General features: G+C 48.4%; 1 protein-coding gene across 1 annotated transcript in view; it reads right to left on the bottom strand.

Moving 5' to 3' along the window:
* Positions 1-643: 643 nt before the first annotated feature.
* Positions 644-16,666, bottom strand: part of ZMAT4 (zinc finger matrin-type 4) — a 35,501-nt gene continuing 19,478 nt past the window's right edge. The window contains exons 4-7 of the mRNA XM_042835237.1: positions 13,527-13,683; positions 8,900-9,124; positions 5,649-5,745; positions 644-1,286 (exon numbers count right to left, since the gene is read on the bottom strand). Coding sequence (XP_042691171.1) covers positions 1,271-1,286; positions 5,649-5,745; positions 8,900-9,124; positions 13,527-13,683 — 495 coding nt within the window. The 3' untranslated portion in view covers positions 644-1,270. The remainder of the gene's footprint in view (positions 1,287-5,648; positions 5,746-8,899; positions 9,125-13,526; positions 13,684-16,666) is intronic.

Here is a 16,666-nt window from a genome sequence, read left to right on the forward strand (position 1 = left end):
TGGTGCTTAATCTCTACCAACATTCTCAAGGCAGGTTCGCTGCATGCAAAGTGCACTAAAGGAGCTGGTAGAGCACGGGGCACAGCAAGGGTTGCTCTGCATTGCTTGTAGGACATACTTGCAAATTTGATCTTGGTTATCTCAGTTCTCCGCGTTGCAGCAGGCTAGGCAAGAAATCTGCTCCCTCTCTGCTGACTGCAGCAGAGAGCCTAACACCATTGCAAACCCCCTCATTTCCAGTGGGTAGGTACTCACATCTCAGCTCACCCCAACACGGGTGAGGAGTTCACGCCTCACAGATGAGCTGCAGATGAGGACCCAGCTGGGATCCGCACAGCACTCCTCCTGGACATCCGAGGCCGTTGCACTGTTTTCTTTCCAATCCTTTGTGGCTTTTTCCTCCCCGTTAGCAAGGTCCCACTCCCCACCATGGGGCCTTGGCTGTGCAGCCCCTCTGACAGGTCCAGGAGGTTTTCTGGAGCAGCTGGCACTGGGAAATGTCCCCACAGGGCTCCTGCATCCATGTCCTGCAAGCAGCCTCCACGGCAGCCTCCCTGCCTGGCACCCACCGCCCTGCTGCAGAACGAGGGGTGTTGAGCATCGCTGTGCATCCAAAGCCAGCAGAGCAGACAGCTCCCATCCACCCAGCAGCAGTCCTAAGGGCAGGGAAAGGATCCTACGCTTTCACTTCAGCTTTCTCCTCCCAGTGAACCGTTTGTTTCTCTGAAGACGAAGAGGAAAGGAAAAACATTCATCCGTTATTCAATCCCTGCGGTTCACTTTTGGAGGTCAAGGTGTCGGCACAAAACCATGCTGGAGAAGGTGAAGGAAGCGTGTTTATTTCTGGTTGGAGGCTGATTACATCACGACCGTGGATTAATGCAATAGAATATTTTTATACTCTCGGAAGAAATCTAAGAATAAATATGAAAAAAGTAAAATAGTTCCTTTCTTCTGTCTGTGGCGATGAGTGATGAGTAAGCGTCGTATTTACAGGATAGTTATCATTCTCTAAACTCTGTGCTGAATAAATATTATCTTGAAAGGGTAAAAAAAAAATCCATTGAAATATTTTTTAACTCACCACAAAATTAAAAAAAAAAAAAATTGATAATAATAATAATAATAACAATAAGATCCGTGTATCTGTCCAAAGCGAGGGTTAATTACGTGTCAGTCATCCACTGCGTGGGGTCAGTGTCCAGGATAGCAGCCTTCCTCCCTGCAGGTGAGGCCTCAGTGCTTTTCCTTGCTCCAATCCCATGCACTGCTACTGATTCTTCAGGCTGCAACACAGAAATGGAGCAGGGTCACATTCAGCCCTGGCATTCCTGGTTCGGATGCAGGGCCCTGCTGGGTTTCCCTTGGCTGAGTTTTGAACGGGAGCAATGAGAATGGTTTGGTTTGTAAGAAAAAAAAAATATATATATATGTATATATAGGAAACTTTAAGCATAGAGATGGGTTTTGTGAAAGGGAAAAGGATGCTTTGCTTGGATCCTCAGTTTAAATGGATGAGATCAGCACCACCTGCAAAGCCACCAGGAAACAGCTTTGGCCAATGAGGGGCTCCTCGTTGGTTGATATCAGACTGATAGATCAGAAATCAGCTGTTTATGCTTGGCATTAAAATAATTAATCTGCACACCCGGCACCACAAAACCAAGTCTATGGCTTTCAAATTATGATCAAAACAGCAGATATCAGAGATACCTTTATTTCCCCTTACTTTAAAGGGAAGGGAGAGACAATTTAATCCTGTAATGAGAGAAAGTATTACTTGCTGCTCTTCATAGGCAGTGTAATTATTCAGCTGATCTCTGGAACCACTGAAATAATGACAAATTAGAATGCCTTTCAGTTCCATCTACCTTTTAGAACTGTTCATCTTCTGGAGTTATTATCACTCCAAAGGCTTCTTTATATTTTAGGCAGTGGCCACCATACATCACAGAAAACACACAGAAAATGTTTCTGCTGCCAATAAAAGTTGCCATCAGCCACAACAGGCAGCAAATATTTGTTTATGCTTTCTGAAATAGACTGAAAAAGATACGGGAATGCAATCTGGTGAAGAGTGACATTTGTCCAGGCACGATATTTACAATATTTTGATTAGCTGCAATGGCTGAACGGCCAAGCAGCTTATGTTAATAAATGCCCCATTCCAATTAGACATCTGTGCTCTGAATCAGGATCAAAAAAATGGAAAGGAGCCTTCGGTGGCACGAAGCCTGCAGTCATTGCTCCTGAGCTGCCCATCTATCTTTTAGGCTTTGCAGGAAGGGCTGGGAGGGAACAGTTTACATCAAACCACAGAGAATGAAGAATTTTGTTGCTTTCGGCCCATTCCAAGCCAGCACATGGTTTTCCCCCAACGTTTTGGATGTGACACGACCTTGTTCTGCAGCTCCTCACAACCCCATCTTTCGGCTGCCACCAATCCCCATAGAAACAGAGTGCTGGCTGCGGCCAGCTGAGCTGAGCATCGCTGGGTTTGGGGAAAGGAGGAAGGGAGAAGGGCAGATTACAAAAAAAGCCAAAAAAAACCCCACATCTATTTCTGGAAAGTAAGTCAAACAATGACTCAATCACCACTGCACAGTTCATAAATCCCTAATTAAAGGTTTGGAGCTCCTCCCTGCTGCAGATGTTCCAGAGTCCAGCTGCAGTGCCTGCGCAGCATGCCCAAGCATGGCAGCACCCAGCGGACTGCAGCTCCCAGCAGCGCAGGGCAGATGATTCTGTGATGATTCTGTGATGTTGGCAGAATGGGGAGCTTGAAAGAAACGTTCTCCACCTGGCTGGAGAGGCAGATCCCTCACTTTGGTCAGAGGTATTTTTAAAAGATGCCTTTTTGCTTCATTTTCAAAACTTAAAGCATCTGCATCCTGCAGAAGAAGTGGAAACGAATACTCGTTACCTTGCTCTGTAAATTCACTGAGCAGAGGGATAAAGACAAGTTCAACACCAGCTGCCTCCTCCTATGTTTTTATTCAACACCACAGCATCAGCAGAGGCATTTCCAGCTACTTTTCCTCCAGCACTGCATGGAGATGCACAGGAAGGGCTGAGCCCCACATCCCACAGAGCATCACCTGAAAGCTGCTGTGTGCTGGGTTATTTAAAGCAGCTCCAGCAATGGCCTGGATGCACGGTGCCCTCTGAAGAGCTCTGGAGCTATAATCAGTATCTGCTCCTCATCTCAGCCCTCATAAACATTCCTCTCTGCCAAAGCAGCTTTTCAGAGAACTCATCTCCCTGGTACATTATGGGTGCTCCCAGCTTCCAGCCTGCAATCACCATTCTGCCTGTCCCAAGCTAAACCTCTTCCTTTACAACTCCTTTTTTTACGATATTAAGTATGACAAGCTACATAAAATGTTTTGTTGCCTTGGCAACTGCAATGCGTTAGCTTCAGTGTGGGTTATGAGGAAGAGGACAGCCTTGATGCTAACCCACAGTAATGAGAATGGCACAAACCAGTGGGCAAAATGCTGGGCCAGGCATTGAGGGCAAGGGCCCCCAGCACTCACAGCACCTTGCTTCCCTGTGCCCACATAGAGGACAACGAAGCTACAGAAATGCCTTTAAACAAAGAGAGCAAAATGTGGTTATGCATTAATTACAGGGTGGGAAGAGCTTTTGTTTTGCACGAACCCAAGCTGCCGAGCCATTGTCTCCCCTTCTTCTGCACTTCCCTACAGTTGTGCAGTGCTCGGATCCTGAGGCTGAAAGATGATTGTGTAAGAATGAACAATGGACAGAGGAAAGGGAATAATCAGAGCAATTTCCCATAGAAATGGGACAGACAAATGTCTCTCATTGGCATTCTGTTATTACATTTGTACCACGCTTCCTTACAAATCCATCGCTTTGTTTTTCTTTGTCCTGAGTGCCCACGAAAATCTCTGGGGACGAGATTTAAATCATTAGCAACGAGTGATAAGCAACTAAATTTGGAATGACAGATAAGAATATTAATTTGTAAAAGGAGGAGGTCCTTGGAAGAACAGTGGAAGCCCTGCAGCCTTGCAGCTACTCCTGTGCTCCTCCTGCCCCAACTTTTGCTTCCAGCCAAAGACAACAACCCAGTGCTCTGCTGCAAACACACTCCATAAGGCTCCAAATTCAGCCAAGGGAAAAGGATGAAGCAAAGTACCTTTGAAGTTTCTGTCAGTTGGAAAGAAGCTTTTGGAAAAGCAACAGATGAGAAAGGAATCCTCTTTCTGCAGGAATGGTGTAAGGGCTGGAGATGGGACTCTGCTAACTGCAGGACATTGGGCAACAAAGCAGGAGGTGTGGGCACTAAATAGGGAACGCCAGGCACTCACTCACTCCATGCTGAATAAAAGGAGTGCATCTTTTCTGCACATCCCTATTTCCCGTCCATGAGGCTGCTTTGATTTGAAACAAACTCCTTTTTCCTTTGCAATAACAACAGCAGCAATGACAGTGATAATAACACAAACACTGAAAGCCTGGCAGGGGAAGGATAAATTACAGCTCCACGCCTCAGCAGCACATTGCAGCTGCTCCCACCTCGTGTTTCCACCAGGACGAGCTGTCAGCTCTGCTCTCCAGCAATGGCACTGACACTGATCCATCAGCACTGTCCCCGTGTGTAGCCCAGAGCTGCATTGCACACACCAAGGAGCAGGGAGATGGGGTGGGGGCTGCCTGGGGCTCCCCATTCCCTGCACAGCCACCCCGGGCATCCCATAGCTGCCTCCCACATCCCACCCCCCAATGGCACGGAGCAGGAGGTTCATCACCACTTCCTCCCACTAATGAAGATATAAATCCAGGAAGGGTAATATTTGTATTAAACAGGACAGAGCTAAAGTAAATAGCAAAGAGAATACTGGAAGGTCTAAGATCAGCGAGGGGAGGGCTGCACTTGTCTCTTTTTGCTTAAGCCACCAAAAGACATGCTTAAGACACCAAAAGCCACCCTTAAAGCTGCTTCAGGTACTTCAGTAACAAATGACATCTTTATGTCCTTCCTCTAATCTGGGCAGCCCTTGGTCCTCCAGCCTGAAACAGTTCCCAAAGCTCACATGTAAGTGTATTAAGAGAGATTAGTTCATTAATCTACTCCCCTTTACCGTGTCTCTTTACCACTTCATTTTAATAATTTGCACTAATTGACAGAGCAGATTCCCTCCTAAACTCACGAACTTGGGCAGGACATTTGCTGTAAATCACAGCACATTTTCAATTGGAAACACCTGATCCTATCCCCAGTGCCTCCGCTGGGGCTCAGCACACCAAAGGTGCTCCCAGCACAATGTGACCACAGGTACCCACAGCACCCCAACACACACACAGAGCATCATCAGCCCTCAGCAAGAAGCACAAAGCATTGCTTCCTATAGTCAGAGAGAGCAGTGAGGTGCTGGAACAGCTGCCCAGAGAGGCTGTGATGCCCTGTCCATCTCTGGAGGTGTTGGAGGCCAGGTTGGATGGGGCCCTGGGCAGCCTGGGCTGGTATTAAATGTGAAGGTTGGTGGCCCTGCGTGTGGCAGGGGGTTGGAAATTTATGATCCTTGAGGTCCCTTCCAACCCTGGGAGTTCTGTGATTCTGTGCCTCATCACCCCAGCAGGCACAGATGGGCAGAGGACCCCCGGAACACGGTGGTACCCACTTGGTCTGATGCTTGGAGCCCTTCAGGTGCGCGTGGTACTGCTCTATGGAGTTCAGTGTGACGTTGCAGATGTTGCACGTGTAGCTGCGCTTCAGGCCTGCAAAGAGAAGCCAGGTTTGTTAGCTGTGTACCTGCTGAGCCTTGTTGGTGCAGGCTGAGGGCTGTGCACGGAGAAAAAGCATCTCTGTGCTGTAGGAAACGGCCTCTGCCTGCGCCACACACTGCTCAGAGTCAATGCAGCAGACAGAGGGTGCCAACAGCTGCAGAACCAGAGAAAGGAAAGCATACCATTTGCCCCTCACAAGCTTCTAATTAATCAGAAAGCACTCAGATCTCCCAGCTTTATAGACTTTTCTCCTTACAGTAACCTCTCTATGTACTTTTCCAGTCCAGGGTATCCAAGCACTGCTGAAGCCAAAAAGAATATTTGGAAAGGCACAGAACCACGCAGGGCTCAGAGGCAGCTGCCCAGGGACACTGTGGTCCCCTCAGCCGTCCCATGGCTCTCACAGAGCATCATTGTGCTCAGAATAATGAGCACTGAGGCCCCAGCTATTCCCCTGCTTTCTGCTGCACGGATCGGGGCCGTTCCTCACCACATTCAGAGGCTGCAACCACTTGGGAGCTTTTTTCCCAAGAGGATCAACCCATCCGTTCAGCTGAGGTCCCCTCCACGGCAGGGAATGGAGCAGCTCTGCATGCAGCCCTACGTGCCGTGCCAGAAAGAAGGGCAGAACAAAAGCAATTGCTGGTTTCTATAAACGGAGCAAACTTGGCAACAAGGCACAGAGGGTCGGTACAACTCGTGGGAAAGGATGAGGCTCTCCTCTTCTGCAGAGCACACCAGTTAACTTCGTCGTTCTTTCACCTTGGGAAAAGAATACAGCGGTTGCAAAGAGGAATGACAGAAACAGGCACTCCTGTGCCTCACCTAACATGTTTGCACAGCAAAGGCAGCCGTGGCTGAATGTGCATTAAACACCCGTTTCCCTCCTGGACATCCTTGAAACAGAGAGATGGCAATCAGAGCTTCTGACTGCTGCTATGCTGCCGAGGCTTCACATAAATTAAGCACATAAATGCAGACCTAAATGTTCCCAATCCCCGATTCTGTTGTCTCCCTTAATAGCCTGCATGTAAGAGACCCATTTCTGCTCTCCTCCTCTCTTTTGTATTTAACATCCCAAGAATTCCCCGGGCATCATTGGCAGTATTAGCATTGCTGCATTAAACACACATCGGCATTACAGCAAACCATTGATGCTCAAATAATTCTGCCTTGTTCTCTTAAGAAAAAAAAAAAAAAAGGAGGGGGGGGATTTTAAATTCCAGTGTCAGGTTTCTGCTTTGCACTGATTCACTTCCATGAAGATCTGAACAGAGCATTTCAACGTGGAAACACAGAGGTGTGGGATTCCTACCGCAGGCTGCAGTTCTCTGTAAGAACAATTCTAATGCACCCTGCAGCCATCCTGTTGGTTTCCCACACCAGTGCAGTTATTCCTGCACTGATCCCAACCAGAGAAAGCTGTTAGGAAATTCTGTCCTGTCCATCTGCATATTTACTTTGGTGTCCTTGTGACACATCAGCATTCCCTCCCTTGAATCATGACACGCGTTCATGTAAAATTGAATGCACTCATATCCATTTGATAAAATATTAAAGAATGGAGTCATTAATGTCATTCTGCATGAAATGCATTAGAACACATTCCAGGAGAGCACTTGTTCAATCACATTTCACCAACCAAAATTGACAGCACAGAATGAAAAGTATTTATAAAGCATATGAGGAAATTATGAGCCAGGAAGGAAAATTCAACTCCTTTGCAAGGTAGCATCCACACCTATGGCAATTCATCCGTGCACAGAGAATGCAAAGGCTGTGGGTGATGGCATCCCGTGCAGCCACTGATTCTGCCCCACTGCTGAGTTGCATCCCAACCCCACGCTGTCACCTCTGCTGCTCACCCCAAGCAGCCCCCAGGCAAACACCCAGAGCCCTGGGACGGAGCATTCGTGGACAGCTAAACCTCATACAGATGGGAGAAATGGTGCTGCCACTGAGGCTCCTTTCTCCCCTCCCCTTTGCCACTTCAAAACAAGACTTCAAAACTGCAGGATGAGCACTCAGCAAGAAGAACCAATGCTTTTGTTTCCTATAAATATCAGCTGTCCAAAAATATATCTCTATTCTTATTTCTCGAATACGCATTCGTATTTATCAATAAATATTTCATTACAGCCGTTATCAAAACATCAAAGGCTGCTGAAATGTTGTGCTTTGACTGACACTGCTCATCCCAGGCTTACATAACGCATCAAATGTTCATCTCCCACAGCAGACAAAACAGAATTAATATTTCAGTTGTGATGGGAAAGCTGGGGATACATGGAGAGGAAATGAGTTTGCATTCCAGCCAACACTGAGGCTGCAAAACGAGCAGTGGGAGCAGACAGAACACGGCCATGACCCGACCCTGCATTGCAGGACACCTGCAGCAGTGCCTCAAACCTCCAGCACAGCCCGGCTGCCATGGAGCATCCCTGAACGCTGCTCTGGGAGCAGCCCACAGCCCCATCTGCCATACAGAGCAGCCTGCTTGGAAGCACAGATCCTGTCCTGGGCAGAGCACTGTCCTCTGATTGAGGGAGGACTAAGCAGGAGCCCAACCTCTGTTTGCGTCACCGCGGGTTTGTTTACAGATAATGACATCCCCCACCACTCCCAACCTTGGCAATTCCACATCCCTGCGTATTTCCACACGGTGACTCAGCCCAATGAATCATTTAGGATGTTTGAATCACCCCGGGCAGCACCGGAGGGTCGGGGTAACAGAGCAACGCACAGCGCATTGCGCGGCCATCGGCACTCAAGGAAAACTATTTCATTTTCACAAGGAAAGAAAAAAAAAGAAAGCTTTCTTAAAACATTAACCCAAGGTGGGCAAGCCAGGCTTCTCCCATGCGGTGTGCTGAAAATCAAACCTGCACTTTGTGCTCAAGCCCACTGCAGTCAAATACACGGCATGCATGCAGGACTGTAATTGGAGACCGCAGAGAACGCTTTTGCAGGAGGCCCTTCCCTCTCCTCCCGTAATTACATCTCTGTAACAAAAAGCAGCTTTGGGGATGAGGCCACATCCTCATCAAAAGCAGCACATCCCATCCGGGTTGCACCCATGGTGCCTCATGAGCCTCGTGCAGCCCCATGCAGCCCCATGCAGCCCCCTGCAGCCCCACGCTCTCACCTCGCAGCTCGCCCAGGTCCAGCGTCTTCCCCAGCTGTTCCAGCAGCTCAGCCCTGGCCGCGTTCTTCTTGTGCTTCTTGCCATCATAATGCTGCTGGGCCATCACGGGGTTGTTGAACCACGCAGCACACAGCTGGCAGTAGCGATCCGAATCCCTGCGTGGCTGAGGTGGGGATGCTGCTGGAGGCCGATCCACGCGGGGCTGCTTCAGTGAGCCCAAGGTCTCTGCAGGAGGAAAAAAGCAGGCATCAGTGCTGTGCTGCACCAGGCTGCCAGAGCCCAAAGCAGAGCTGTGTTGGGCACAATAAGCAGCAGTTATTTCATAGAATGGCTTGGCTTGGAAAAACAGCAACACCATCAGCTGCTCGGGATAGAGGGACAGGTTTATAACCATCTCAGGGTTATTACTTTTCAATGTGTTTGGTCTCGGAAAGAATAGGGAAAGCTGTCACAATTTTTAGTGTCACAGGTGAAAAAACTGCTCAGTAGTCATTCTGCTCACTCAAATGTTGCACTATGGGTTGACAAGTGCAGCAGCCACGACCTTAATTTGGTCCCATTTCCCTTCAGATTCATACAAGGCCGTCTGGGGTCACAAACGTGACCTAAATAAATGCAAGAGAAAGAAGGGTGAGGGGTCCTCACTCTGTGAAGCCATTGGTTTCCAATGGCCTTGCCTGCCATTGGTTTCCTCCTATGTACAACATAAATTACAAAGCCTTGGAAAAGCAGGACAATACAATGCAGATAACACCGGGATGCAAAAATGCACAGCTGGTCATTAATTATCACACCTCATTCAAAAATGCCTTCTTTTTGCTCCCAAGTTTGTTCCAGATGAGATGCCCGATATCCACACAATACACCACGGTCACTCCGTGCTGAGAAGGGGCAACTTGAAGGCTGTGAGCACAGCATTCAGTGCCTGCGTGGTTCCAGAGAGTTCACATTGCTGCAAATCTTCAGCTGACCTACCCAGAATGAGCATCTATTAACTTTCCTGAAAGAAATCGTATCTTCCATCTCGTGTTACTCAACAACCTTATCTATTTCCAGGGCTTTATGAGCTCCCATTGTCCTGATGACAGCTGCTGGGGTGTCGGATGCTCACTGCCCACAGTGCTGCTGGTGCTCTGCTTTGGAGGAGAATTTTCTCACCTCAGCCATCGCGCCCTGCGACGCACCCAGCGCTGGCAAAATGAACTCTTTGGGGTGTTTGTTAATAAGATGACTGCAGTCATTAACTCCCGCTGGTGATGTTTGTTCTCTTCGTTTGACCATCCAGCCAACAGCCCGCTCACTGCCTTTGGATTTATTTCACCCCCTCCAAAAGGATTCCCATCACGTGGCCTCCATGTAACTCTGCACTGCACCAGGAGAGATTTCCATGCTCCATCGCTGCCTTTGGAGCACCTCAAAGTGCAGCCTCAGAGCAATTTGCTTTCAGTGCTGCTTCCAGCCCCGGGCCCTAAAGTTAAATCTGATGGATCCTCTGCTCAGCTTTCTCCCTGTTTGTATGTTAGCTGCTGCCAGAGGGGAACCACGGTGGCTTAACTCTGCAGAACTGGTGGTGTCTGCAGGAGTTACATCTCCTGCTCCTTAAGGAGACCCGAAAGCAGCATCTCTGCTGCAGGGCTGAGCAGTGCCCCCACCTGCAGCCCCCCGCCCCACACCCACCCGGTGCCTGGGGTCTCCTCTCAGCTCCCACAGCACAAAGCATCTCCTCAAGGCCAGTTTACAGCCCCTAAGGCGTGCTGAACCCGTCCTGACAGCCAACAGAAACACCCTGCATGTTCCAAATCCTCTTGCAAACAAACAGATGAAAGCTGACTTCCCACAAAAGTGGATTTATCATTCTGATCTCTGGTACGTAACAAGAACTGAACAGGAAACATCACCATTCCCCGAGCTGCAACACGAACATTAATAATAAACACTCCCAAGACGTTAAAAATGTTGCTCTGTCCTAACACACAGACATAAAAGCTGTGAGTTTGACTATTCCAAGTATTTCGAATGCTAAACAGCTCACGACACTCTGCCTTACATTCCCCTGTGCTGTGGGAGGGAAGCGAGAAGCCTTACTCTGCTGCATGAGGCAAAATGCAAAGTTAGAAACACTTAGCACTCTGCTGATGAACTCATGGCTGACTCTTTTTTTTTGCTTGAACAGTTTTGCATTCATAGCTGTGCGTAAATGGTGCCCAACCTGTCATCACTGCTGCTCTCCAAGAACTAAAGGAGGAGAGAGCAGCTGAGCCCCAGCTGAGGGCACTGCATGCCCTGTGTGTGGAGCAATGAAGGCAGCAGCTCTTTTCCCCCACAGCCCTCTATAACTCATCCTGGTGCCTGGATGCAAGCTGACGGTGTTGGACATGACTGCAGAAATTCATTGGAAATAGCAGTGACATAAAGCCTCGGAGGGCTACAACTTCCTACAGGAGAAGCAACAGAAAATCATCACCAATGTTGCCCTGTAGTGATCAGACACTGCTTTCCCCTTGTGAGAGCCCTTACTGCTAGGGCCCTCCTCCCTCTTCTGAAAGCACCAGCAGAGAAATTGGAGATCTGTGTTTTATCAGGATGATAAAATAGACAGGGAAGGTGTAGCCCCGTAAAGAGGCTGAGAATAAATCTAATTTTCTGTGAGACTGATGAGACAAAAAAACAGAATATTAAAGAGGGATTTGCTCAGCAGCAGACTGCAGCCGTCAGCTCGTACCGAGCATCTGCAGAGCTGCAGATCCAGCAGGAGGAACTGCCAGCATCAGGGCTGGGATTGAGCCCCTGCAAGTGTCTGCTGGGAGCTTGGGGGTCCCACTGCCTCCAGGAACTGGGGATGGAAATCCAGCCACAGAAATTCTGCAAATGCTTTGCTTTTGTTGAGCACGTTACCTATTTTTCAGTGCATTTTCTTTACTGGAAAACACTGCTCCTGAAAGAGCTCCAGGAAATTCAGCCTGAATTTCCCTGCAGCTCCAACTGCATTCATTAGTCTTCATTTTGTCCCCTCAACTCATTCCATCGCCACACACCACAGAGACATCCGTGTGGATGAGATAACTTCCAGAAACGTGCACAGAATTTCACAAATTCACCCCTCCCTTTACAATCAGACCCCCCCATTAAGCAAGCAGTCAATTCAGAGCTCTCCAGCAATGCTGGGTAGCAGTGTAGATGTCTGTGTAAAGCTATAAACCAGGCACTGCCATCTGGAGATAGTTTCCCATTTTGGTGCACTCAGCACCCCAGGATGGAGCAGGACATGTCCCATAGGGAAAGCATTGTGTCCAATGGGCACATTCCTGAGAATGGCTGGAGAGCCAAAAAAAAATACACTTATTAGTGTATTCCTGCATCTCAGCTTCATCAGATCAAGTGTACGGAAGGCTCAATGAGTCCTTGAGTTATTCCTTCCCAGTGATTACTGCAGCTGAAGAGCCCATTACTTACAGAGCATGTGGTGCAGCTCACTTATTGCCTCTGTGAGGCTGATTCAGATGATTAGAAAATTAAATGGAAACACAATGCGAAGCTGCAGCTCTCGGAAGCCATTGCCTGGGGACGGGAGGACTTGCTGCTGTCCGACCATCACCCATCCACACGACCATCACTTCTCTGCCTTCACTCTCTGCAACCTGGGACCCCAAATTGTATTTCTGTGGGCCCAAGAGACAGCACAGCTCCCAGGAGCAGCACAGGGAACTGCCACACCTGCCTTTAATGAGCCTTCCTAGAGTGCCCTCGTTAGTGGGAAGCAGCAATCCACCTACTGGCACAGCCCCCTGCATCCCCCAGGGAAAAGCCATAGCTTCCCTCAAGCCAATCGTGACAAAGGACAAACGATGCTTTCTGCATCAGCATCATCAGCCTGCAAAGTTAAAAACAACAACAACAACAAAAGCACACAGACAGATTAAAAAAAACAAATCCCTTCTATCACAATTGGTGGGATTTCTGCACGCCTCATTAGGCAGGATGTAAAACACACAGCAATGCCTGGGCAGGTATTAAATGGGGAGGCTGGTGGCCCTGCATGTGGCAGGGGGTTGGAGATTCGAGATCCTTGAGGTCCCTTCCAACCCATTCTGTGATTCTGTGATGCTCCTATCATGCTCTAAGCAGCAGTGAAGCACAGAGCTCAGACTGCGGGACAGCACAGCGATGCCAGCGCAGCTCCTGCTCTGTGTGCTGCTCTGTTATGGTCAGGCACACTCTGGCACAGCCAGGTTATCTGATTGCAATGTTTGACTTTTAAAATGTGAAAGTTAATAGGCTCGCATCATTGGAACCACCGCCGAGGAAAAGCGTGAATGCCCATCCGGGCGAAAATCAAAAGGTGATCGATCCAAAACATTTTTAAAGACTGCATTTCCCTCTGAGGTAAAAGCAAATGGGATTCTGCTCCGTGCAGTAACAGGAAAGGTTTATTACATGCATTAGCTAAGCTGTCAAATAACTTCTGATAGTTACGGTGAGGCTCAGCCACTGCCTGGCAGAGCTGCTGCCTTCCAGGGAGCAATTCATGAACACGGAGATGGGCATCTGGCAGGAGGCAGCACCGATGAGCATCCATCTGCCCCAGCCCAGCAGACAGCAGTGATGTCTCCCCACCACCCCCACCTACCTGTGGCCTTCAGCGCCGGTGGCTCACCTAGCAACAGCTTTAACCTTTTGGCATGGATTTTCCCTTGGTAATGCGATTCAGCCACCACTGCTGAGGTAAAGGACATGTTACATAGCGTGCAGCATTTGTTCTTATCCACTGAGTCACCGTCGCTGCCCTGCAAGGTGATAGAAAACACAAGAAAGAGGTGCATCATCCCCAGGAAGGAGGAGGAGGACCTGAGTTATGTCAGCTCCGTGCTTCGCATGGGTCCCTCCACCCACACTGCCATGCAGCTTGATGGCCTCGATCTCCATTTCACATCAACTGCACAGGCAGCTGGTAAATGCCTTCTGCAATTTGCCCAAATGAAGAGATAGAAGAAGACCCAGGATTGTGGTTGGCCCAGTGCTGGACAGCCAGCAATGGTCTCAAGCATGGGTTCCCTTTGGCAACCACAGCACCCAAACCAGCAGCACTGCGGTGACACAGAGCCCCAATGCTCTATGAAGTTATTCCAGAGCTATGGAATGGGACAGAGGCACTGAGTGAGGACAGCAAGCTCAGAGCAGAACCTGCAGCCAAACCCGACCCATAGTCAGGGTCATCCTTCCCTAAGAAAGAAGCACAATTAGAAGGAGGACTGATTTTCATCGCTTTTTTGTTATTAACCATAAATCAACTTAAACCTTAGGGAGAAATCTCAAGAGGTGATAAGTACTGTTCCGTGTGCAATTTGCAGCTCTTTTAAGCAGGATTCTCTCAAGATATTTTACGTCTTCAAAGAGAAATCACTTGAAAGTTAAGAGCAGAGTAGAAAAAAATTCCCAGCCTCTATTGATCATCAGCAGTGGTAACATATACAGAGCCTCCAACAGAGACCGTTTGAAAACCTGATACTTCAGTGTGTAGCAATAGGGTCTCTCCTCTTGTTCTCCTCTTTGACAATGATTTTCTCTTTCCAATCCAATTTCACAGACAGGCTACAGTTAAAAAAAAAAAAAAAAAGCTTCAAACAACCCTTGGACCCCTGAGCTTCACATCTACACCAATGGATGCTTCCGGGAGAGCATCTCAGGGCATGGGTGAGATGTCACCACCAGACCAGGGGTGCATCCTCAAGCACCCACCCCAACAGCAGTGCAGCACCACTCTGCCCTGCCATGCCCTGAAGGGTAATTATGCCTGGCCTCTTTGTCAGCGGCTGTTTTACCTGTAACCAGATGGGCTGGGGGGAACCTGACCCGTTGTCTTTTGTCACCTGCTGATTGATGCCTCGCTGATGGGATTGTGCAGCCAAGCGGTAAAACAACATCACTCCTCAACCAGGGCACAGAGCCCAGCAGCTCCCCATGGCCTTTGTGCTGGGGGCACAAGCCTGCAGCATCCCTAACCCTGCTCAGCCCAAAGCACAGCAAGCAGGCACCATTTAGTTCCATACAACCCACGCTGCACAAGCTGAGCCGGCGTGCAAGGGATTTTTCTTCCTCCCGTCTGCTTCTGTAACTTTCTCCTGGCAATCCTTCCTCTCTACCCTTTGCAAAGTTGGGGTCACAACCTCCATCAGCCACAGGGCAGCACAGTCCTGGCAATCACTGTCTGCTTCCCAGTACTGACTCTGCTCTGCAGCAGCACAGGACAGCCCAGCACGCAGGGGCTTCTCTTTGTGATATTACAAACTTCAAAGCAAATCTCGTGCATCCAACAGAATTAGCTTCAGCCATTCAGCTGCCTGTTAACAGCTGCTAAAAGGCATAATCCTCACGCAGGGCCAGGCAGCAGCAGTGCTTTGCTGGATGTTCCCTAAGCAATCCTCAAGAAAAGTATGGATTTTTAATCCGTAGATACAAATCTGCTGTCTGCATTTCCTGGGTTTTACTGAGAAGAAAAGATTATCCAAACCCTTGAAATACAGCAGTACGAAACGTGGCACTCAAAGCATTGCAAAGTGTCTTAAATTTGAGTTAATTTTCTGTGCTTGAAGAAGGTTCTGCTGTGAAGGTGCTAGCAGGAATGCAGGATATTTTTATGCTCCCCAAAAAACAGCAGACAGAACTCTCCATGCCATTCAGAGGCCAGGTAGCAAACACTGAAACTCTCAAAGCCTTTTCCATGGAGCATCTATAACTGCAGAATCTTCTCTTTCTCAGCTGTGATTTGTGGAAGGAAACCAAAGTATTTCGGTTTTATGGCCTAAAGGATACAACAGAAATGGAATGCAGCTCTGCAGCAGTGCAGCTTTTTATTTTTTTCTTAGTGTCAGAAATGTACTTGGTTTGCAAGGACTATTTCTAATATTCATTAAAGTCAGTACGTCACAGCTTGACTGATACTGGTAGACATCTGAGCCGGGCAATGCAGCTGCATCCTTTATGCAGTAATGATGTTACTCTGCTGCCTCAGAGATGCCCTAAATATTTCTGTTCCCCCTGCATGCAGAATCTTGGATAAAGCTGATAAGCAACAGGGCTGCTTTGCAAACACGGAGCTGTAAACATGGGCAGATTTTCCCCGCCACGTTGTTACGATATTAATGACTTCAGAATGTAGGTCTGGTGTAGCAAATCACCCACCTGGTTCATAAGGACTCGCTCAATTCAGCCCCATTAAGGGGCACTGAATCAGCACTGAATGACCTGACTTCTCGCTGTGCCTTCTTATAAAAGAAATGGGAAGTGGTTCAGCTCGGACTTACTTAAGGTCTATTTGCTTCTGTAGTCACCATCTCAGTGTGCTGAGGTGTGTGTGTGTGGGTCTGGGGCTCATTAGATGTAAAGGAGCTCGTTAAAGAATTATGTTCCAAGCCTATATGTGCATGTCCACTCCATCTTTCACATCCTGCAATTAATCACTCAGTAAAAATAGGCATGAGATCCCGTTGTGATGGGGCAAACTGCATCTGCAATTACCCTGCGTGCAACATAAAAGTTCTGCTAAAATTTTAATTACTGCGTGAAGGAGCTTTCAGATCCCTTTGGCAACTCTTGCAGGCTTCTGTCTTTAATTAGAAGATATCTTGCTAAATATTGATAGCGTGAGCCACAGCCACACGTGGATGCTGTCTGCTGGAAGCTCAGCAGCAGCTCTCATGCAGCCCAGCACACAGGGAGGGATGGATGCAGCTACTCCCCAACCTGCAGCACAACCTGACCCGGCTGCTG

Source organism: Centrocercus urophasianus, unplaced genomic scaffold (assembly GCF_019232065.1).
Source record: "Centrocercus urophasianus isolate 14NV4802_14NV808 unplaced genomic scaffold, USGS_Curo_1.0 seq_50, whole genome shotgun sequence".
Taxonomy (NCBI): Eukaryota; Metazoa; Chordata; class Aves; order Galliformes; family Phasianidae; genus Centrocercus; species Centrocercus urophasianus.